General features: G+C 40.2%; 1 protein-coding gene across 1 annotated transcript in view; it reads left to right on the forward strand.

Moving 5' to 3' along the window:
- Nucleotides 1-17152, forward strand: part of MTTP (microsomal triglyceride transfer protein) — a 45459-nt gene extending 28307 nt beyond the window's left edge. The window contains exons 11-18 of the mRNA XM_006192972.3: nucleotides 407-619; nucleotides 2066-2277; nucleotides 4558-4655; nucleotides 4762-4883; nucleotides 6255-6482; nucleotides 11793-11917; nucleotides 13916-14086; nucleotides 15589-17152. Of these exons, the coding sequence (XP_006193034.1) occupies nucleotides 407-619; nucleotides 2066-2277; nucleotides 4558-4655; nucleotides 4762-4883; nucleotides 6255-6482; nucleotides 11793-11917; nucleotides 13916-14086; nucleotides 15589-15760 (1341 nt within the window). The 3' untranslated portion in view covers nucleotides 15761-17152. The remainder of the gene's footprint in view (nucleotides 1-406; nucleotides 620-2065; nucleotides 2278-4557; nucleotides 4656-4761; nucleotides 4884-6254; nucleotides 6483-11792; nucleotides 11918-13915; nucleotides 14087-15588) is intronic.
- The last annotated feature ends 7877 nt before the right edge of the window (nucleotides 17153-25029 follow it).

Below are 25029 nucleotides of genomic sequence, written 5' to 3' on the forward strand. Positions count from 1 at the left end.
TGCTAAGTGCTTTCACCAAAGTTGTTACTAAAGAAGTGTGTGCCACCACCTAGGCACCATCTAACCATTGCTTTAGAAGTTTCAACAAATGGGCTGTCTTAGGAATCATCAATCACAAGGGAATTTTAAAAACGATTTTCATACGTTCAGAATGTGTTCAAAAGTAAATATGTCTGTTATTAATTACCCTCATTGCTTCTTAAGAATATGTTAATGTATGCATTTTTTAGAAAAACAACACCACCTTTGTCAAGCTTTCCTTGTTCATTTTCATCATGTACCTCAGTCAGGTGACCAGTGCAAAACTTTCTAATGTTTTCTTGGACCCAAGAGTAAAGCTGATCTTGCTCAAGCTTTGTTTAGTGTATGGTCATGCATATCTCTAACGGAGAATGTGATGTTTTAGGCAGTGGTAGAAGCCAAGAAGTTAATCTTGGGAGGACTTGAAAAACCAGAGAAAAAGGAGGACACCATGATGTACCTACTGGCTCTGAAGAATGCCCTGTTTCCAGAAGGCATCCCGCTGCTTCTGAAGTATGCGGAGGCAGGAGAAGGGCCCGTCAGCCACCTCGCTACCACCACTCTCCAGAGATATGGAGCCCCTTTCATAACTGATGAGGTAAATTCTCCAAGAATATTTGCAACATTCATGAAATGAAAAAAGCATGCCTAATCACGAGTCAAATGCAAGCTCCTCTGAAGTTACCCAATTTTTCCCCCCAAACCAACAATCTCTTTCCTATTTAGAAATAACCCTTAAATTGGATTTAAGTCTATTCTGAAGCAGCCTCCCACTTTTAATAGGTAACGTCTTATATCCCAAAGCATAAATATGGAAGCATATTCTCTTATTTTAAGAAACAATTTTTTTCCAAAATTTCTTTACTTCCATAAGTTTTAAGATGCCCTTAAATTTTTGACACTGGAATAACCTGGTTTAAGCATTATACCATGTTGGTCCCTACAGCTGCATTTTCAGGAAGCCGTCCAAATTAAACATTTTTTAAGGTCAGAGAGTGTTTATAAACAGCAAAATAAATTGCCTGCTGAGAATTATGTTTCCAATTTGCAGCTAAATTTTGTGTCAAATTTGATAGGCTGTGAAGTATGATAATTAGGATCATGGGTTTTTGAGACAGACCTGCATATACATTCTAGCTCTGCTCTTTCCAGTTGTTTTTGCTTAGGTGAGTTTTTTTTTTTTAAAAAAACTACTATATACCTGAGAAGAAGGTCAACATTTGGGGGAGACAGAAAAAGGCAGAGGCAAGTAGAATTGAAAGACATATTTATAAATGCCTAGTACAGAGCTCCATATACAACATATTGTTAGGCAATGCTAGTAACCAATGAAATTGGTTGTTGGCACAGAATGCAATTATTTTGGCAAATTTTCTTTGGTATTAATGTTTTGTCAGAAAAAAAGAGAAAGTCTGCTAATATAACCTATGGACTTTATGTGATAATGGTATAACAATATAGGTTCATCAAATATAACAAATGTACCAGTGTGGTGCAGGATGTTGATGGAGGGGGAGGTTGTGTGTGGGGGTGGAGATGGGGAGGGATGGAGAGCAGGAAGTATGGAGGAACTTTGTACTTTCAGCTCAGTTTTGTTGTAAACCTAAAATTGCTCTAAAAAGTATAGCTTATTAATTAAAAAAAGAAGGTAAGATTCTGATAAGGAAATATAGATTCATACAGACATCTCTTCCCAGGGTCCCTTTGCCATGTGGCAGTTATGTCTTTAAAAATCTATGTTAGGTAATACCATGATGTTCTTCAATAACAAACAAGCCTCAAAATCTCAGCTTCTCATCCATGCTATGCCTAAGAAAGAGAGGGAGAAGGTATGCCAGCTCTCAACTACCTCTGCCCAGAAGTTACCCACAGAGATTCTGTTTGTGGTCCATGAGCCAGAACTATGGCCCCAGCCTAACTGCAAAGGAACGCAGGAAATATAGGAACACACATCTATTTTTTATGAACATTAACTGTTCCTGCCACAATATCAGTTTAAAAAATCTAAATGTGCACTAACTAAGCTTGAACATCTTACAAACAGGTGAAGAAGGCTTTGAACAGGATATACCACCAGAATCGTAAAGTTCATGAAAAGACTGTGCGCACAACCGCAGCTGCTGTCATTTTAAACAACAATCCATCCTACATGGAAGTAAAAAACATCCTGCTCTCTATTGGGGAGCTTCCCAAAGAAATGAATAAATACATGCTCTCTATTATCCAAGACATCCTACGTTTTGAAATACCTGCCAGGTAGGAAACAGTGCCCCGGTCTCTGCTTGTCCCAGCTTATTTGTATGTTAGTGTGGTGCACATGTGGTTGATAAAAATGGTGTGGTCTTTCTTCTGGGTTATGTTGCATTAAACCAGAGTTTGCCAAATTTCCCATAAGAGAACTGTTTGGTGGGCCAGATTTTACAACTTCAGCTTGGCACTATGATTTGAAACTCTGGGTATGATTTTTCCTCTAGGTTTCCCATTCGATCTGGTAATATTGTATTACCAAATGTTAGCAATGTTTTAAAATCCAACTATATTTTCAATAGGACTATTTTTATAACTAGCATAATAAGATGAAGTAAGTTCTCACCAAATGGCTTTTCATCTTAACTTTCCAAATGTTAGGGATCTTTGATGCTTCATTTATGACAGATCAAATGAATTTACCATGTGAGTTTAAAACCTTAGATGTGACCCACATTTTAGAACTATTGAAAATATGAAGAGTGTGATCAGCCGACTTCACTGCTCTCAGTTACTCTTGCTGTATTCATCTTCCTTCCAGTTACCAAGTCTCTCCTCTCAAATTCACTGAGGTGAATTTTTTTCACTAAAATCAGAGAGCTGGAGGAGGAGTTTCTATTTCCCCTGAGTTACACGCAGAGCACTACCTTCAGGAAAGATCAAATTTGAGTGTTCCCAGTTGAAAAGGAAAACAGACATAGGGGAGGGTGGAAAATGGATAAAGAGAAAGGAAATGGGGGGAAAAGGCAGTAAAAGAATGAGGGAAAGAGAAGCAAGGAATAAGACTGAAGGATAAAGAAACAGGAGGAGTAAGTAGATGAGAGAAAAGAGCAGGGCAAAGAAGGAAGGAGGGGCAGATGAGTGATGGAGATAAAAAGCAAAATCTCTTTCCAGCCATGGGTTCCTAGTTCAGTGGATTCGACTTCTTCTATTGCTTTGTTTGGTTTTATGAGACTCAGTGGAGGATATTCTGGATGTATTTGCTGCCCTTGTCTTGGGAACGTAGTGATTCAGGGGACAGTAAAGGGGAAGCAATGGAGTTGAGAGCAACCAGGGAAAGATGAGGAAGCCATCGCCAGCACTGCAGTCAGATCCTCAGAACTGCAAATGTCCGAGTTGGGAAGGACGTCAAGATCCCCGTGCTTGGTATCACTCTCCAATGCGGGGGTCTTATCTCCCAGCAGGTGGTGTCCAGACTTCGCTTGCACCGCTCCAGTGGCCAGAGGTTCACCACCTCTGAGGGAACCTGTGTCATCCATCAGAGACTCTCACCAGTCCTTACTTTGCATAACTGAAATCTTCCTCCTGGCCCTGGTTTTACCCCTGGAGTGAAGCAGCACAGATCTAATCATCCATCCACATCCTGACCCTTTGAATATTAGCAGACAGCTCTTCATCTTTTCTTCTCCAGGCTAGAATCCTATAACTGAGCGATACTTGGGGGAAAACCCTATATCCATTCCTTCCTCTCGATAAGGTTCTAACTCAGATCTAGACCCATATTTCTTTAGTTGATTATTTTAATGGGTTTTTTTTTTTTGCTGTGTTGTTATAATTTTCTTATTACTGATATGATTAGTGTTAAGTAGTCACGAATAGGAAGATCTCAACACTAACTAGACAGGTAGACAAAATAGAGGCACAGGGTAAGTTTTAAGACTTACTATAGAGGAGACAATTGGATTTTACTGAGATGTTTCTTCAATTAAAAACTACAGGGGGCAGGGTATAGCTCAGTGGTAGAGTGCATGCCTAGCATGCACGAGGTCCTGGGTTCAATCCCCAGCACCTTCATTAAAAAAATAAATAAATAAACCTAATTACCCTCCCCCCCCAAAAAGAAGAAATTTATGGGAGTTTACTATTAATATCATTAGCCAGTGATAACATGAGAAGGTCTAGGAAAACATTTAAAGAAATATTGGGTAACCTCTCCAGTTTGGTACAACTTGCCTTAAAAGTATATACTATTTAACAACAGAACCACGATGATCAAAGAGCACGTGTTTTCCACTCCTGAGGTGTGTCCATCCATCAGCTTAAGCCATCTCATAGTTGGGTGTTCTCGCCTTGCTGTCATTGTGATACCAAACTGAATAATCCGAGGAATGAAGGGGAAAGCCCTCGTCCTGGTGCTGGCACTCCAGCTGGCACCTCCCCAGTCTCGGAGCGGCACGAGGAAAATTTGGCCCCCTCTTTTTTCCACTGAGGATTTGGGTCCTTTCCACATCTGACTTGGGAAACAGCCATTACTATGAATGTGCAGCTTTTTTCTCTTATGTGTTACAGCAAAATGGTCCGTCGAGTTCTGAAGGAAATGATTGCTCATAATTATGACCGTTTCGCCAAGACTGGTTCCTCTTCTGCCTATACTGGCTACATAGAACGTACGTACCCCAGAAAGGGGTCCTCCCTTCCTGCCCGTCCCCAGCCGGGTATTGCTGGAACCACGGTTAAATTACAGGGTTTTTTTTTGTGTGTGTGTGTCATTAGGTAGTCCCCACTCGGCATCTACCTATAGCCTGGACATTCTTTACTCTGGTTCTGGCATTCTAAGGAGAAGTAACCTCAACATCTTTCAGTATCTTGGGGAAGCTGCTCTTCATGGGAGCCAGGTAACTCGTTTTCCATTAACTTTGCTTAGTAAAGGATGTAAGGAGTTTGTGTGAAGTAAAATAAAATATATTCTAATGATAACACTATAGAATGCATAATTAATATCTCTGTTGTGTCACGCATGAGTCCATCTGTAAGAGGCTGTGTGGTTTCTGGTCCCAGAAAGAGTTTAAAATATGAACTTGAAAATCTATGTATTTTGAGTCACTGGACTTGCCAAGCATCCATAACCTTCTTTTCAAAGGTATACATATTCCCAAAATTGAAATCATGCTAATATTTCTCACATATGTTTTAAAAAATATTTTATTTTTAATTCATAGATATATTCCTTGAAGCTGCAGATATTTAATTTTAGAATATCTTTCCTTCTCTGGGTATTTCTATGAGAAGATTGATTCTCTATAATAAAAGCTTTCATAATAGAATACGGCTCTCTAAAGAGTCAATCCATGTCTTTCCAATACTGCTAGGAGAGACGAGAATAAACTGTAGGCATCTGGCAACTGGCTAACTGCCATCCCCTTAGTTTTATCCCAGATTTGGTGACAATCTATAAAAGCTTCCTCATTGTGAAATATACTTTCTTTTTAGTTCTTATGCATATCAAATTATAACCTTCTAAATAAGCTCGTTTAAGCTTTAAAAATGATCCAGTGCTATATAAACTTGGGTTCTTATCAATATTGAGTTACCACACTTTCGACAGGACTCTAGTCAGGATGCTGCGCCTTCTGTCCTGAGGCATCACCATCTGTTTTCTGATATGTGCTCTGAAATGCGAAGCTCCCAGTGGCTAAGGCACTGGGTATGAAGGACAGAGGATACGTAGGATTCCTCTGTGGCAGAGATCAGGATGAGAGCCTCTTCATGGGGTTCTTTTCTTTTACTACAGAAAGTTTTATGCGGACAGGTGTGAGGCGCGGCTTAGAGAGTTCACAGCCTCTGTCGTGCAGACTCAGGCTGGCTGTCTAACACCTCTCCATCTGCTTTCAGGGGCTCTGCAGGATAGCTGATCCACTATGCATGACAGTTCTGGAGACTAAGAAGAGTCTCTAGGGTGACACTATAAAATGGAAAGCTCATGGCCTTGTAGTCAGAAGGGGGTTAAGTCCTGCCTCTGCTGTTTGAGGTTTTCTTTCCAGCCTCATCTACAAAATAGATAAAATTATATGTACCTCAAGGGATGACTGTGAGGATTAAATGAGGAAAACTAACTCAGCTTGTTTCAGGCATAGAGTAGTTCGGGTTAGCCTAGCAGCTGCAGGCATTTGAGTTTTTGACCCTAGGGGAGTTCTAGCTGTAGTCATCATCACTTGCAGAAGAGGCAGGGAGCTAATGTCATGGATGTTGTGCCCATTTCCCCCCAGGTGGTCATTGAAGCCCAAGGACTGGAGGCCTTAATTGCAGCCACTCCCGATGAAGGGGAGGAGAACCTTGACTCCTATGCTGGGATGTCAGCCATCCTCTTTGATGTTCAGCTCAGACCTGTCACTTTTTTCAGTGGATACAGTGACTTGATGTCCAAAATGCTGTCAGCATCTGGCGACCCTGTTAGTGTGGTGAAAGGACTCATTCTGCTGATAGATCATTCTCAGGTAATTTATTCATTCTGCAAGTATTTATTGACTGTATCACAGGCAGATTTTAAATGTGCTCTAGGCTTGGAGGATACAGGACAAAGTTCCACCCATCTTCGAGCTCACACTCTAAGCAGTCTGCTCTCTTGGTATTGTGCCCTTTCTCCTTTTCTCCTTTGCTATAAGTAAATGGGGTTTCCTTTGGCTTTTGTTAGCTGGTGAAGACATCTCACTGTTGAGGCAAAAGAGGACATACTCAATTTAATATGAATATAATATAATATCAGTTATATCTCAATAAAGCCAAAAAGGGAGAGAGAGGGAAAAAAACTGGTGCTAATAGAAACAAGAAGTTATGGAAAAATAACCTAGGATTTGACAGAGAAGAGATGGTATTACCTCTCCACTTGAATTTCCTAGATATGTGGACTTAGATTACATTTTTTTCTGAAGACAGGAGCTGAACTACATGGCTTCATAAGTTACTGATGATATTTATCATGACATCGATGATAAAGATCCAAATAATGCATCGTTTTGACCCTGCCAAATCAGTGGAGGCATAGGCAACTGCTTACACCAAGCATGTGTTTAATGGAGACTCTTTGCTCTAAATTCTCATGTTTACAAAGGTTCATTCGTTATTAGAGAATAAGAGAACTTTCATTCACTTGAACTGCATTCTTCAGAATAGTTTTCAATTTTCTTCACCCCCAAATCTTACATTACTGTACTGAGGTATGACCATACCATCTTCCATGCAGTGAGAGATTTAGGTGACCAAGTTACTGTGGGATGGGCGTGGTCTGCCTCTTTGAATTTCTGAGAAACAGAAGAAGGTTAATCTGAATAACCTTTGAGTTTGAATGTTCGATGCTTAAACTTTTTTTGGCTTTAACTTATTTCCTGCCTCACTAAGCACAGCAATATAAAAAAACAGAATATTTGCCAAATAAGGAGCTTATGTGAAATCCTTAAAGTGGTCACTGGGCACACTCATTCATAATTGTGATACTGAATATATATGAGGAGATTAGATTAAAATTTATAGGCTATAGAACTTGCTTGGGAAGTTTGCTTTTGTGGTTTAATACATTTACAAGTAATAGCTTGGGTTTGAATTTTGCCTCCGCTAGTTACTGTCTGTGTGCTCTTGAGCAGTTACTTAATAGCTTTAAACTAAGATTTCCTACTGATAAAGTGAGGCATTTGGAACAGATGATCCAAAGTTTTTATCAGCTTTATTCTTTGCCAGGTAATATGAGGATTTTGATTTGTTGGGTTCTAGTTATGAAATCATAGCTTTTAAGATCTGGGAGAGACCTTAAGTATCAGATATTACTAAAACTCCCATGAAACTTCATTGATGGGAACAAAATATTAATTCCCTATCTTTATTGTTCCTCATCACAGGTCAGGATAGCTGTCTAGAACAAAAATAACCAAGTTTGGGTAGCTTAACCACATGGTTTGATTTTTATCATGTAACAAATATTTGGAAGTTGCTACTTCAGGGTTGATATGAGCACCCTAAGATACTATCAGGATCTAGACTCTTTTTCCTCAGCTCAGCCATCTTTACTCATGGCTTTAACCTTGTGCTTGTTCACCTCATGAATATCAGACGGCTGCTGCATTCCAGCACTACTTCCTCATTCCAGGAAGGAAGAGGGAAGGGTAGGGGCAGCAGAGTCTGATTCGTTCAAGAACTTTCCTGGAAGCCCTATCTATTCCTATAAAAGATAAGCATCTGCCAAAGGAAACCCTTTTGTTAATGATGAAGCTGTGTCATATGGACGCCCGTAGCTTCAAGAGAAGCTGATAAATATAGTTTCTCAATTATTATATTGACATTCTAAACAAAGCTGTGATTCTGTCAATATGAGTTAAAAGAAGGGCAACCAGCAATGCCTTTCATACCTCCTTAATCCTCACGTTCACACAGGAAAATTTGTTCTCAAATTACATTGGAATTTTACACTGCACATTTCCATTGCGGTATTACCTCTGGGGAAATGCATTCTTAATGAAAGAATCTCTAAAGAAGGCGTAAGAGTGCTGAGAAAATAGCCCACATTTTAAGATGTAGGAATAATAACAGTTCAACACCCATCTATGTGTACTCATCTTTTGATCAAACCTACCCATCACCAATGCCCAGTGGTTTGAACCAGGGTATAAAATTTGATGCAAACGTAAGTAGTAATCTAGGTTAGGGTTGGCGAACTCTTTGTGTAAAAGACAGAAAGTACATATTTTAGGTTCTATGGGACACATGGTCTCTGGTACAATTACTCAGCTCTGCCGTTGTAGAGTAAAATTAGCCATTAGTGAGATATTAACAAATGAGTGTGGCAGTGTTCCAATAAAATTTTATTTACAAAAACAACCAGTGGGCCAGAGTTGTCTGCAAGCTATAGTTTGCCAACCCCTGATTTGGATTATCTTGTAAGGTTTTTTTATTCATTAAGCTAGGGCACCAAAGGCATATTCAAAGAGAAACATCTTCCCTTAGCTGTTAAACATAACCCAATGTCTGTGTATTTCAGATTGGAGTGTTTGGCAGACCTGGGTGTATTATACAAATAAGCTGTTTGAGGCTCCCTGGCTCTGCAGAGCACTCCAGTAATGCCATCCCAGCTTCAGAGGCACATACCACTCTAGGTCAAGTGCTGACATTGGAGGAAATGTTGGCAGCGGGTGGCTTGTCACAACTGCCAGGGCAGATGGAATTACTCTGTGCTCACTCTCTCTCTCCCTTTTCAGCTAACTGGATTACTCTTCAGAGAAGGATGTCTGATAAAGCCAGATTAATAGGGAAAGCCTCTTTAGCCAGCAAAGAACTTTTTTTTTTTTTCCTGAATGGAAGCAATAGGATGAGTTGTCAAAATATCAGTGTCTGAGCTGCAAGAAACACCTTTGGGACCAAAAGTAAAAGATCAAAGGGGTCACACTGGCTACAAAACAAAGCTGCAGTGTCTTGTTCCTCTGGTTCATAGACAAGAATTTAAATAAATATACACTCTGGGTCACAAGGACATAAGCCTGGGTTCTATCTTTTCTTGCAGTATTTCTCAGAACAGGTCTCCTTGCACACTAGGAAACAAAATAGTTAAGATTTTGTGATAGCTGTGTATAGTAGTAGAAAATTCTCCCCACTAGAGACAGGCTGGGTGTTCCTTTCAGCTCCAAATGTGGAGCCTCCAAGCCTGATTTTTCTATTCAGTCTGTCAGTCTTTAGATATAATGCCTGCCAGGGAAGGCAGTATGGGAATTAAATGAGATAGCAAATGTAGAGCTTTGGGGGCACAATAGGTGCTCAAAAACTGTTAGTTCCACTTATTTTAGACCCCTCAAAAATTAGAACCACTGCAGTATGTGGTTTAGTCCCTTTCACTAAAGAAAGAGTGGTTTGTCCTTCTATAGACGTCTGTGGTCTATCCTCTTACAGGGGTCCAAACAGATTCCTCTGTGACTATACATAAGAATTCTTCCATGATTCCTTTGCATGGGAGATGTGTAATTGTCCCAGAAAGCCAAGGCACTCCTCAGTGCAGTGGAAATGCTCTCTCCCCACAAAAGGCTCATTGTCTTAATAGTAGTGAAATATTCTTTCCCATGGCACTTGGTGTGTTTTGACATTCCCATAACATATGGTCGATGGGAAGGCCAAAGTCTGTATCACAGACCTCTGCTGGGTTGGGTGGACTAATAAGATTATCGTTTTCAAATTGGGAACAGAGAATAGGATCCAACGGAAGAAATACCTCTGAGGCAGGGCACACAGTAGGGCTCATTTGGAAATAATCACAGTTACCGTACAAATGCAGAACTCTGATACTGTGGTTCTGCAGTTCATAGGCATAGGTTAAAATTTGGCCGTGATTAATGCGGTTTTCTCAGAATACTCTGTGTTCCTTTATGTTACTTTTGATGCCTGAAGCAGTATCTGCATCCCCCCACAAACACATTTTGTTCTAGACTGAATGTAGCAGTAAATATCCTTAGGGCTCGCTCCCAACGTGTCCCAAGCTCTGCTTCAAGAACCTCATGCTTTCATCCAGGTGTCTTTCAGACTGAAGGTAGCTTTGTGCCACATCAGACCTTTTTTAGTAAACCAAGTTCTATGACAAAGATTTCCTGACACAGTTTTTGAGAAGAGAGAATTCAGGGAGATTAATGATGAACATAATCCTTTCTAGAAAGTGAAATTGCAGCATTTTTAGCTAATGAAAGCAGTGGCTTGCTTAATCTGAGCAGGGCAGTTACATAAAGAAATTAGTCATGCTGCCAGTTGCCATGAACCTAAGATATTTGTGGGAATATCAAAATTAAGGGTACTGAGCCTTTTTCCCAGAACTGTTGTCATTTCCAACACTGTCCCTAGGCAATCTGATTCCAATGCAGCTGAAGAAGTTTTCAGCCAACTTCGCCCCATCTAATCCATGTAAAAACGGCAAGACTTAAAGGGTAAATGCTAGCAAACAGCATAAAACAATGGATTTCAGACCAAAATTGCTGAGGATGGACTATGTTTGTAAATATGTACGGTTGAGTTCATGTTGGTCTTGCTTGTCATTTTAATGTCATTCCAAGCGGCAAACAATAGGGCATTAAGGCTTAGTTAAGTTGCTTGCCTTACTTTCCTAGCTTTCCTTTTCTAGGCAGTTCCTGGAACTTGTGTCCCGCACTGGCAGTTTTTATCCTGCCTTTCATTTGCCAGCAGGCTGCAGTTGACTATATTTGACACGACACATAACTAGAGAAGTGGTAAAGGACTTTGAGAGCTCATCCAGCCCAACCCTTCATCTTATCTCAAAGCCACAGCTGGATTCCTGTTGGAGAAGCCTTCATTCCTCCTAGTCTGACGGTTCTCAAATTTAGGTGCATCAGAGTCACGTGAAAGCTTATTAAAACAGATTGCTGGGACTCACCCTCAGAGTTTCTAATTTAGTAGGCATGGGGCATGTATTTCTCAGAAGTTCCCTGGATGCTCATGGTATTCATCAGGGAACCACACTGTGAGAACCATTGTCCCTCCCAAAGTGAGGCAAAGATTGAAAGAAAGCACCCTTCTCAATTGACACTTCACTTCTTTGGTATTTTGATTGACTTAGATACTTTAATAATCAATGATCTACTTCTGGTGATCAAGATTAGAATGTGTTTCCGAGCCTAGAGGAAGATATCAGCATTAGCACAACTCACATGCTACTACCTACAGCAGGAGGTTGAACGTGCCTCTGGAAAGGGGCTGGCTACATTGTGCTTCTCCTCCTCCTCCTCCTCCTTTTCCTTCTAACTATTATTATATATTTTTGTTTCCAGGAGCTTCAGTTGCAATCTGGACTTAAAGCCAATATGGAGGTCCAGGGTGGTCTAGCCATTGATATTTCAGGTTCAATGGAGTTTAGTCTGTGGTATCGTGAGTCTAAAACCCGTGTGAAAAATCGGTAAGCATGTGTATAATACTTTATGAAAAGAACGGCAGAGATATGTTTTTGGAATTGTTTAAACTTCTGACTTCTCAAAATCCATGCTTTCTATTTATAATCATTAAATCACAGAGTAGAAAGTAACCATGGGAAGTCATTCTTTCCTAGCTTCTTACGAGCAGGTTGGTACCTAATAGATCTCAGCCAAGGATCTTCTTGCTTTTAAAGACATCCGTGGACAGCATGCCCAGGGGATGAGAAGGTCATCTTCTCTTGTTTTCCACTTTAGTAGTTGACAACGCTGTCTGAAAAGTTTACTTTTAAGCAAATTGTTTTAGCATTTACCTCATGCTTGGATTTTAAATCTTTCTTATTTTGCCATCTTCAGGGGAGAAAGATAAAAACATAGTCACTTTTGTGCCGAATCTAAATCTTAAACATTGAGTCCATAAGTGTTTTTATTAGTGTTCATTTTTCTAAACAAAATTTTCTCAGCTCCTTTAGTTTTTCTCATTGACCCATTAGATCAAGTGAAAGCATTTGATATTGAACTTAATGTCTTTGAATCAGCATGATAACCAAAAGAATTATTCTTCTGTTTGGTATAGTATTGATGAAAAGAAAATAGAAAGGCAATTGATTTTTACCTTTTTGGATATTTAATAATATTGTGGGACAGAACTGAGATAGGAGTGCTAACATTAGATTTTTAATTTATTTTGAACAATGGATGAAAGAATTGAGAACAATCAAAAGGTGGGACATTTAACACAAAAGGTGACCCACATACAGTGCTACTAAATGGAACCAAAGAATGAGAAACCGGCCAGGCTGTCAGAGGGATAAGCAATATAATTTAGGGCGTCCCTTTGAATCAGTCCTCTTTCTCTTCTTTCTGATGTATTTTCTAGATAGAGTTTTCCCCAATTGAAACTGAACTGAATTCTTTGCAGGAGGGAAGCAACAACAGCAACAGCCAAAAAAAAAAAAAAAAAAAAAGAAAAAAAAGAAAAGAAAAGAAAAAAAAAAATCTGGCTTTTTACAAGGGGAACAGTGTCCCTAAGAATCTACCAGTGTCTACATTGTAGCCTACATTGAATTTCATCCTCAATTTTCCATTTGTTCATTTAGAAAATATCTCTTAAGCCTCTGCTGAGTGTAAGATATTAGAAGATATGGTAAGGGATTCAGGGATTTAAACGGTACCACCTCTGACCTACTTTCACACTGTCAATAACAGCAGGTGTGCTGAGAGTAGCCCTCTCAAAACAGCGTGGATAGACAACTCTATCTCATTTGAAGTTTACAATTAAATTAGACTGGTTCTAGAGGTAAGCCTTATAGTAGGATTGTTTACCCTCTTCGTTTTCATCCAAGCTACTCTCCTAGTCAATCCAATCTGTCCATCCAGTTCTCTCGGTGAACACTGGAGAACCCACCATATCTGTCCTTCCTGAGGCACCCATTGTACACGCTGTAGGAATGGCTCTTTGTGATTCTGTGGTGTTTTCAAATATCTTGGCAACCATAGATTTCTGTCACTAGAGACTCTTTGAAGAAAGTAATATAATGGAACTGAAATAGCTGCAGAGAAGCCGAGAGAGAGTCACCGAGAGAATGGTTTTAGAGGTCAGCCATCTTCTTGGTGAGCTTAGCCTTCATTTTATGGTAACTTAGGTGTTTCTGACTTCCTGAAAGGACTGGGTCCCAGGCATGTTTTCATCTTGGTTCTTGGTATGCCCATACCAAACAGTAGCACCTGATAGACACCGCATTCCCACATCCACAGTTGAAGGCTGGGGGAGGGCTCGGGGAGGGCACACCTTCACCGCCTGATTCCTGGGACTAACTAGGATCTGGTTACCAACAGAGCTGTCAGCACACTCAGGTCACCTATTAGTCCCTTAAGTGTTTCCTTCTAGCTATCAGTGTCAGAAATTCAGACACTGTGAAATTATAGCTGTTAGTTCAGCTTGGTTAAATGTGATTAACAGATGAATTTGCTCAATTCTTCAGGGTAGCTGTGGTAATATCTGGTGACATCACAGTGGACTCTGCTTTTGTGAAAGCTGGCCTGGAAATCAGTGCGGAAACAGAAGCAGGCTTGGAGTTTATCTCCACAGTGCAGTTTTCTCAGTACCCGTTCCTAGTCTGCCTGCAGATGGACCGGGATGCAGCTCCGTACAGGTAAGAAGCAAAGCTTGTCAAATGTTCCAGGGCTATCTCCAGCTCACCAGAACCTCCCATTCTGTTTTGAGTGTTCAGTTTCAGAAATTAAAAGAAAACAGTAAAAAAAACCAGTGGAACATGAATTTTCTTTAAATGAGTAAAAGAATAATTAAGACTAAAACAAAAGTCAGTTTCTAGGATATTAAGAAACTGTAATGATTAGTTCAGTTGATTTAGGAGATAATACCATATTCTAGTCCAGAAATAATTTAGCAAGGAAACCAAGGGATTTGATTTACCAGAAGAGTTGCCACATAGTTTCAGCAAAAATACTAGATGTATGTTTACTATCAGCTATTTTCACAAGTGTCTTCTGGACAGAAAGCTCAAAACAAAATACCTGACAATCATTCACCATGGTTTAAGAGCCCAAATGAACTTACAATTTTTAGGTAGTCCATGCAACAGCAACTTGAGCTGGTGTAAGTTTTGGCTCAAGCTTAAGAGTTTGGGATTTTGAATTAAAAAACTTTTTTTTTAGTAGAATACTTCATTTCTCAGAAACCACATGTGTAATGGGCCAGGTGGCTTTCCCAACAGTCTTCCACTCTAGAATTGTCATTGACACTGTGCCCTTTGAATCTTGTAGCAATTACTTGTAACAAAACTATCACAAGGAGGGAGGATGCTCTGGGTCTAGGGGGCACTGCCGCTTCTGTGGTAGGTGTAGAGGTCTCCTTGACACACACTCTTAGCCATGAAAAGAATGTGTAGCCTTAAAACAGAGAGCCATGTCCTGCATCATCTCCTTTGATAATAGGCCAGAGTTGAGCACCTTCATTATTTCACTAACATTTCATGATCCGTGTAAGGAATGCTAGATGATATTAATACAAATATGAGCAGGTTATATTTTTACAGAAGAAAAGATGGTAGATTATAGTCGAATATTAAACTATGGCTAATTTATGCTAACTTAACATCTACAATAAATCTTGATGCATTTAGAAACTCAACCTTCCAATGGTCAAAATGCAGTGACCAGCAGTCCAGGGACAAGGTGAACTGGTTTGGGTCCCCATTTCTCTCGGGCCAGAGCCCTGGGGATGTTTCTAGGTCAGTAATCTCAGCTTCAAATCAGTTGGTTTTGCTCCTTACTCAAAAGGGGAGTATCCCTGAGTGGGGCTCCTGGAATGAGGGCAGGGAGACATAGCAAGGCCCACAAAGCTTAGAGGTGTCTCCAAAGAGCTGAGAGGAATTTGGTCCTTCAGTCCAGAAAAATGAGTGACGAGACTCCCATATCCCAGGCACCTGAAGTGGATCTGCTGGTGTAAAAATAAACGAGAAGAAAAACAAAACCACCCATTCGTGGGAATGAAAACTGGTCATCTTTGACACTCACAGCCTTTCTCAAATGGCTTTGAAACAAAAGCTTCAAGTGTTCACTCGACAACTTGGCTCTGACGGGTGTGGGATGACTTTAATATGGGTGTAATTTTGCTATTGTTGTTGTTGTGCAGGCAATTTGAGACCAAGTATGAAAGGCTGTCCACAGGCAGAGGTTATGTCTCCCGGAAAAGAAAAGAAAGCCTGATAGCAGGATCTGAATTCCCACTGCACCAGGAGAACTCGGAGATGTGCAAGGCGGTGTTCGCTCCTCCACCAGAGAGCAGTTCCAGTGGTTGGTTTTGAAACTGACGGGTGAGCTCGCGCTGGAATCCATCTCCGCGGAAGGGCTGCACTGCCACGCGCTGGAGGACTTGCTCTCTGAGAGCACAGTGTTTACATATTTACCTGTATTTAAGATTTTTGTAAAAAGCGATGGAAGAAACCTCACGTGATTCAATTTGGGCCTATTCAGTACCACCTACAGTGTCATTGTGAGCTGACGTATGTTTCACCTTTAGTAGCATTCTTAGTTTTCTTGTAGCTTTCTCAAATCCCATTTAGTATAGTGAAAATGGTTCTGCCCTGAGAAGTCGTTTGTAAAAAACAAACAAACAAACAAAAAACCATGAAACATACACTCAGGAGAGCCTAATTTTGTTTCAACAATTTTCAATCAATGAATATGGAAACCCTTGGTAGAATCTTACATGGCTTGTTTCTACCAAATACATTGCCCAATCAGGAAAAAACAGCCTTTTTTTTTTCTTTTGTGGGAGAGTCAGAGAAAGGAATAATGCTTTTAAAGGCTCTGTCAACCAACTTCAAGACTTAATCTTTATCTCTTCTGTTGTTAGTTTTGTTAAACATTGAGGGAGAAGGCACATGGAATTAACACTTACAATCTGATCTTTCTGCTGACCCTATTGTCAGATTGCTAGAAGAAAACCAATCAGTCCTCTGCCTTCTGTCCTTCAAAAATATTGGACTTGGCACATAAGAATTAGAAATAATTTAAAAAAAACCCAAATTTCTTCTGTATAGCACAGGGAACTATATTCAATATCTTGTAATAACCTTTAATGAATAAGAATATTAAAACAAATATGTGTACGTCTATGCAGGACTGGGACGTTGTGCTGTACTCCAGAAATGGACACACTGGAACTGACTGTACTTCAAGAATAATAATAAAAAGGCAGCACTTCTCAAACTATATAAAAAAAAAGAATTAGAAATACTAATTTCAGAAACTCCATTTGACTTTTTCTTGTGCTGTCTCTTTGAGATGGTAATGTGCTTCGCTATCCTTTAAAAGGGATATCCTCACTTAGTCATCATTTCATCTTTCCTTCACTTGTTTTGAGGTTCCAGTCTGTTGGACTACAATCTACAAAAGCCAGAATGGCTGAGAGAATTTAATGATGCTTGGAGAAACTGATGGATTTGGACTTGTAAAATGTGAAATCAAGAAAAGAATGTATTTATATAAATTGAAAGAACCACATTAACCACTTTTAAATATTTATTAGTAAAACAGATACATGTGTTGATAGTGATAAGCCCAAAACAGATAACAGGGGCTCACTTGTCCGTAAAACACACACACATACACACGATGGAAGTTTAGCTAGCCCAGTGTTGGTTGTAAATTTAAAATGATGTGTCAAGAAATAAATATTTGGAATTCCTATTGAAGTGCTTTTGTCCATTACATTGAGCACCATATTTCTCAGTTCTTGCCACTTTCGGAGCCCAGACACATGTACAGCTAAGCCTCTCTAGCCCTGTAGAACAGACCAGATTCTCTAATAGATGGTCAGAGCCCTTTGGAAAATGGGCCATTGAAAATGGCAGCAATCAGAAGCTCTTAAGGACCTGTAAGCTTCGAAACAAGCTCTTAGTCCTGTTTTCATAAAGCTCTGGACCGGCACCCTTAGTGTCATGTTACTGAGAAGAGAAAAAGGACTAAATAACTGGAGTGGGTGGGGAGTAGTGTTGGTGGTGGTGTCACTGGCCCTGGAGGAAGCAGTCTGTAGAGGCCCTCGTGCTACAGCAAAAGCAAGTTGAGCCGAAGACGCCGTGGACCAAGGAGACTCGGCCATGTGATGTTAACAAATCACAGCTGCTCCTCTGATGTGAAACAATAGCTTCCTTCAGAGTCATGACCCGGTGTCCTGGACACCTCTGTTACGCTGCTTCCCAGCTCCTCCGCCGGGCTGCGTCAAACACTGCCACCCATTTGGAGAATGGAGAGTACTTAGCAACTCTAACCTGCTCCAAAGAAACAAGAAACCTGATGCATAGAACAAACATTAACTCCCTTCTAGATAAATGAGACAGAAATTTAAGAGGAACGGGGTGATAGTCCACGTTGTAAGTGACATACTGGAGCCAGAAATATAACTGCTGTCCTCTGGTTCTGACCCCTGTTTCAAACATCAGTGTGAGACGGCTGACTTCCGCAGAGATGTCTGTCTGGGAACTGCCTCTGACACGAGTCCCTGTGCCTAGGCAGCTTCTCCCTGCAAACCTGAAGGATTTAGCCTGGCTGATTTTCTTCTACGGAGTCCTACAGCCATTCCCTGTCTGTCATTGGTATACCGCCCCGTGACAAGTTGCTCCCTGCGTCTCTGAATCTGACCACCTTCAAATGCATTTTTAAAGCTAACACTTATTTAGTGATTTTATGGGTGAGGTATTTTAAAGTATTTATGTATATTAAATTATTTAATTCTCACAACAGCCATATTTAACAGGTAGCATTATTATTTCCATGTTGTGGACCAGCACTGTCCAATAGAAATGTAATGTGCACATAGATAATTTTAATTTATGTTTACAAATATAAATGTTTATAAGTATAAATGTATTTTAAAATAGCCATAAATACAAATGTATTTTTATAATTTAAATGTTAGTAAATATAAAGATAAACAAATTTAAATTTCTAGTAGTCATATTAAAACATAAACAGGTGAAATGAACTTTAATCATATTTTTTTAACCTTGTATATCCAAAGTATTATCATATCAAATGGGATATTTTATTTTGGGGAGGAGGATTAGGTCTTGGAATTGTGATATATAATTTGCATGTATAGCACATCTCAATTTGGATTAACTCATTTCAAGTGATGGCCACAGGTGGCTAATGGTTACTGAACTGGACACGACAATTATAGATGGAGAAACTGGTACACTGAAGACAAGTTAACTTGCCCCACAGGAGGCATTCTCTCAGCTAAGAAATGGTAAACCTAGAATTCACGTACAAGTAGTCTCACCCCAGAACCTGCTCTGTGAATCCACTACATTTCCCTGATTGTTTTGGTTTTTAAAAATTTGTTGCTAAAAGAATACAGATAACAGCAGGGAGCTTGAGAGGTCAAGAAAGAGAGTGATCACTGGAACCCAAATAGCCTGAGCTGTGTGGCACTATGGCCTTGAGTTAAAGGACACAAGCAGCCCTCACCACCTCCCCTGGAGGAAACCAGGGAAACAAACACTCTGACTTCACTTTCTTTCCTCTTTTGGATCTCCTGCCTGTGGTGCCTTGGCTGAAACCAACAGAAGCCAGAGGGCAAGAGTTCCTATTGATCCAGACTATCCACAAAGATGGAAAGGACGAGAGAGGGGTTTGGAGGAAAAACTGGAAGAAATTTAGCCCAGGTTTATATGATGGGCCCTTATCTACAATTTATTAATTTCTTTAATCAGTCATCTTACATAATATGGAGGGTCTATTAGGATCAATAAATGAGCTAGGTTAAAAAAAAGTTTGATATGTTGCCTCTTCTCAAGAAACTCAGTGAAGTGGGGGTAGGTATAGCTCAGGTGGTAGAGTGCATGCTTAGCATGCACAAGGTCCTGGGTTCAATCCCCATTACCGTCATTAAAAAATTAAACAAAACTAATAATAAATAAATAGACCTAATGGCCCACATCCTCCCAAAGAACAAAACAAACAAACAAACAAAAAAACTCAATGAAGTAAGGAAATCAATACAATTAAAAATAATTTTAGTACAATGTATAAATGTTGTAAAAGAAATGTATTTGAAATCCTAAGAGAGCATAAAGAGAAAAAAGAAAAAAGAAAAAAGTCATCAAGGAGGTGAAACTTGAGCAAGGCCATATGATTTCTTTACCTCTCTCTCAGCTACTGCTTATCCAGAATTGGCCTCTTACTTTGTGTGTCAGATTCCCTTACTATCCAGGACACCTAAAACTCCCAAATGGGCTCAGGTCTGTTTACCTTCAGCCTGAGTGTGCAGACAAAATTCACACTCACAGGGCCCACTGTCCAATTGCATATTCTGTTTGATGATCTTGGAGAAGAATATAAGAATTTGTATCCATGGAAAGTCCACCATTGGAGGTTCATTAGCTAATCATTTACCTTCCATTGTGGGATTACAGTTAATTGAAAATGAACAAGTAATCTTTTGCTACCCTCCTCTTAATAAAAGTTTAATTTATTCACAGTTGACTTGGAACATCACATAAACCTGTATGCTATTTTCATCCTTCTATTTTTACTAGGAAGATTCCTGCCATAATCTTCTAGGATTACTTGTAAAATTTTGGACATTCTCTTTCTAGAACAGGCTTTAGGTTTAAATTTCCTGGTTCATTTGTAGGTGGAAGTGAGTCACAGTCACCTCCATTCTGTTCTGGGTTCCCTATCTCTACTTTTTTCATACTTCTCCCATTCAGTTTGCCTGAAGATTAACCACATAAGCACAGTCATTAGTAAGATTTCAGTGTGAGATGAATCAAATTACTGAGATATGAAGAGATGCTTAGCAGTGGAAATGTTCTAATATAGCCTTCAGTTAGGGAAGAAGACACTGGCTCTTTAATAAAATCTAAGGAGGGCTGAGTGCATACAAAGCATTTACAGGATGAGCAGACAATTCCTAAGAATGGGAGTTACTGATAAATAACCAAAGTCTTCCAGAGTCTCCCTCTGCCTTTCTTACTTACCAAACTTTCTATGTTGCACCTGTTAGGGGCCGTGCACTGCTCTACTACTAGATGCTCTACTCAGAGGTATCCAATCGTTTCATTCTCATTACAATCCTATACGGTAGAACTATTATACACCTCTTGTACATGGAGAACTGAAGCACAGAGAGATTCAGTGACTTGTCTGAGATCTCAGAGCTGGTGAAGAGCAGAGCCAGGGTTCAACCCAGGAGTCTTCCTCTAGAGTTCAAGCACGTGCCCATTGTACTCAGCTACCTCCCCAGGATCCAGTCAGAGCCCCTAAGCCAGGAAGTCAATTCCCTCTCCACACCCAGGTTCAACACTTCATTCCAGCCTCATCTGCACTGATCTTCACGAATGGCACCCCTCCTGTTCCTTCCACACGCCCTCTCCAGACACACCACCATCCTTCTGCTCCACTTCCTCTGCTCTCATTCTTCTCCCCAACCCTTCCACCCAAATGAATCTTACCAAGCCCAACTCCCATTACATTTTCTGTGTATTGAAGCTGCCAGCTACGGCGCCACCTGCTGCCCAGGTACCCTTATTACATCTACCACCCACTTGGGAATGAACCATACCAACCTGGGTGACTGCCTTTCTCTTTTGCCCCATGTCATTAAAAAATTACTTTTATTATGTAAATATCTTTATCTTCCCAAACAAAGGATGAAATTCTCAAGTTCAGGACCACGATATATATCCTTAGTATCTCCCATGCAGCACACAGTCGGTGTTCAGTAACTACTGAACTATTCCCAGGGATTTCAGTGCCTTTGTAACTTTGAGGATGCTCAAACTGCTTCAGAACAGCTGAGGAGACATTGAAGCAGAAGGAGCCTACGGTCTGTCAGAGCCTTCATAGGAAAGCCATTCTCTTCGTGGTCCAGTGCACTTTGATTCCTCTCAAAAGAAAAAAAATAAAGGAGCCAACAGTAAAGGCTAGATGAACATTGCCCAAAAGGAAGAAAAGCAATATTTCTTAAGCACTATTTTTTTTAATGTTCACAAAACCTTTGAAACAGGCGTTTATTGTCTCCATTAAAAAATTAATGAGGAAAATGAGGACAGGAAAGGGATATCTCCCTGGGACTTGTGTGCTAAAGGGATGGGTCAAGAACAGACTTCTTTACTCTGGACATCAGCCTTCTTGCTTCCCTCCAAGAAAGTGGTCAGCTGTGGTGGCCAGTGCCTGGCGGTCCAGAGCAGTGGGTCTTAAAATTGTGTGCATGAGAGTCACCCGAAGGACTTGTTAAACCTCAGATTGCTCTGTCTCTTTCCCATTTTGGATTCAACCGGCCTGAGGTTGGCTGAGGATTTGCACTGAAAACAAGTGAAGCTTCCCAAGTGAAGCCCACGCTGTTGGTATGGGGGCCACACTTTGAGACACTTGCTCTAGAGAAGAAGGAAGACACTTAAAATCATAAAACCTCTGGTCTCTCCTAAAGTTTGCATACTGTGTGTGTGCGTGTGGTGGGGCAGGGAGAACAGGAGGTGGTGAAAGTAAGAGTTTGTGCTTTCTGCAGTGATACACGCGTTTCAGCAAATCACAGAAGCTTCTCAAACCTCAGTCTTCAGGATCATTTTATGTGAGTGAAGTGCTAAAATACGAAGTTTCTGAATGGAGTGTCTACATGTTTGGGGGTAGATGGCTGTGAGACATCTGTGTCAATAGTTTTAAGAATGTTTATGTCCTTTTATTCAGTAATTCAACCTAGAGGACTTTATCTCAAGGAAATCATCAGAGATACTTGGAAAGATTTGTGTTCAAAGTTGTTTGTTGAAACATCATTTTCATAGCCCCAAACCATAAAAAACTAAGTAGTCGAAACTATGAGATTGATAAAACATATTATGATACAGCCATATGATGAAACAAGACAGAGCTGTCAAAATCATTTATTTAAGAATATTGGAAAATAAGGAGGTAGGTTTATAATTTTATGAGGAAAAGAAATAGACTACAAAATAGTGTGTAAAGCCTCAAGTACACTCACAAGTATTTATTTCTGGAGGCAACTTGCTTAGTGATTAAGAATTTAGAATATTTTAATATTTTCTAAATTTCCTTCAAAGAACATGCACTATTTTTATAAATAGAAGCTATCTCAATACATGGATTGAGTATTTTTAAGCAACCTGTGTAGCAATGAACTTGAATTTTTCAGAAGCAGAAATGCTGACATGGAGAGGCACAGTGTAGTAGTTAATATTTCTTGAATGCTACCTACAGGCTAGGGGTAATAGATAATATCTCATAATTCTCTCATTATAATAATATATAGTACCTCACATATTGTATATATATTATAAAGCATTCTGCAATACTCTAGTGTGTGTTTGTGTGGCATTTACACGTATGTATAACAAAACCTGTTTTCACTCTCTATCCAGCAGTACTCAAGCTGTATAAGCGTTCAGAGAAGATTACACTCAAGGGACAATCTGTTGATCAGGTGGTAACTCCAAAGGGCAGAAACAAAGGTAGAAGTTTCTGCTATGTCTTTGATGATCATCTTTCCACAGCACTGCTGTTGGACAGACTTTCTGTCAAAGGGCTTGGGCCATGCTGCTTCTCCCTTTGGCAGCTCCCTGCCCCTTGCACAACTAAACAGCCTCCTCACTTTCAGTCTCTTGCTATGGTTCTGGGTTTTCTGGTTCTCTTCACACCTAGCCCTCTTCGCTCCCTGCCCACCCCATGCTGGGTTGTTGGCGCGGATCTCCTCTTTGTGGCTGTTGGCCAGTTTCCTCTTTCAATCTCCGTGCCTTCGACAGGGCTTAGACTGGAGAGCTTCCTCAGCGTATCAGGCATTCTCACCGTGTTTGAAGGCTTTCTGAAATCCTAACCTCTTCATGAATCAGAGCACCTGGCATATGGTCGGCATTCATTCATTCCTAAAGAACGTTGATTCCCTCTGCACTGGAGCCCTCTGAGACGCCAATGTATGCCCAACACACATACAAAACAGGCCAGCAAATCTTGTATATACCATTTTCATTCTAGGTTTTTTCTGGAATCTTTGACCAAGGCTACACTAACCTGAGAAATTACTTTGAAATTACTTTATAATTCCTTTTGAAAGAAACTACCTGTTATATACCCCTGGGTGTATTTCTGAAAGAAACAAAAAAACTAATTTGAAGCGATACATGCACCCCAATGTCCATAGCAGCATTATTTACAATAGCCAAAATATGGAAATAACCTAAGTGTCCATCAACAGATGACTGGATAAAGAATACATGGTATATAAATATAAAGGAGTACTACTCAGCCATAAAAAGAATGAAATTTTGCCATTTGCAGCAACATCGGTAGACTTGGAGGGCATTATGCCAAGTGAAATAAGTCAGAGAAAGACAAATACTGTATGGTATCATTTACATGTGGAACCTAAAATATACAACAAACTAGTGAATATAACAGAAATGAAGCAGACTCACAGATATAGAGAACAAACTAACGGTTACAGTGGGGAGAGGGAAGGGGGGAAGGGAGTAAGAGATACAAACTATTTTGTATAAAATAAGCTACAAGGATATATTGTACAACTTGGGGAATATAGTCCATATTTTATAATAATTATAAATGGAGCATAACCTTTTAAAATTGTGAATCATTATATTGTACACCTGTAACATATAATATTGTACAACTATACTTCAAATATATATGTATATATAATCTTAAGGAAGAATATCTGTTTGAAAACATTCCTTGATGAGGATGGTGGTTTAAAACACATCCCTGAATTAGATATCCTTCCTGATGGGAGACTGCCCACTGAGTCTGGGTTCTGCGGTTTCTTGTCAAACAGAGTGTGGTGAGAGTGACACTGTGTCACTTTCTGTACTAGACCTTAAGAAATGGGCGGTGTCTGCTTCCTGCCTCTTGAGATACTCATTGTTGGAACCCAGCCACCATGTGTTGAGGAAGCCCAAGCAGCCTGTGGAGAGGCCCAGGCTGAAGAGGAATTGAGGCCCTCTGCTGGCTCCAGCTGACTCCAGGCTGACAGTGGGCATCAGCTTTCTAGCCATGTGAGTGAGCCATCTTGGAGACAGACTTTCCCTGGAAATCGAGCAGAGCCAAACCTTCCATGCTGAGCCCTGCCCAACTGCAGATTCATGTGCTAAACAGATTTTTTTCCCTAAACAGATGTTTTTTTTAAGCCATTAAATTTGGAGGTAGATTGTTACTCAGCAATATACAACTAGAACAATGGTTTTGGATCTAGCATAGGTGATCTGCTTTAGCAGGGCTTCATTAGGTGGTTAAATTGCTCTGTATAAGAAATAATAGGAAATTAGAGGATTCTGAGTCAGGAGGCTTAGGAGCCGAGGAGGCAGAGGATGAAGAGAGGGAGAGGGCTCTGGCAATTGGGAGGATGACTAAAGCACAAGTGAGCTCAACAGCCAGTGAAATTATCTAGTGCCAGAGACGGCACGGGGCTGTATAGGATGGGGACGCCAGGGTTCAGGTTTAAGATGTTTGCTAATGCAGCTGGCTGCCGTGGGATGGAGCACCTGCTCATCTCCATCAAATGTGTCCTAAGCCTTCGGCAAAACCCCTGCCACACACCTAC

Source organism: Camelus ferus, chromosome 2 (genome assembly GCF_009834535.1).
Source record: "Camelus ferus isolate YT-003-E chromosome 2, BCGSAC_Cfer_1.0, whole genome shotgun sequence".
Lineage (NCBI taxonomy): Eukaryota > Metazoa > Chordata > Mammalia > Artiodactyla > Camelidae > Camelus > Camelus ferus.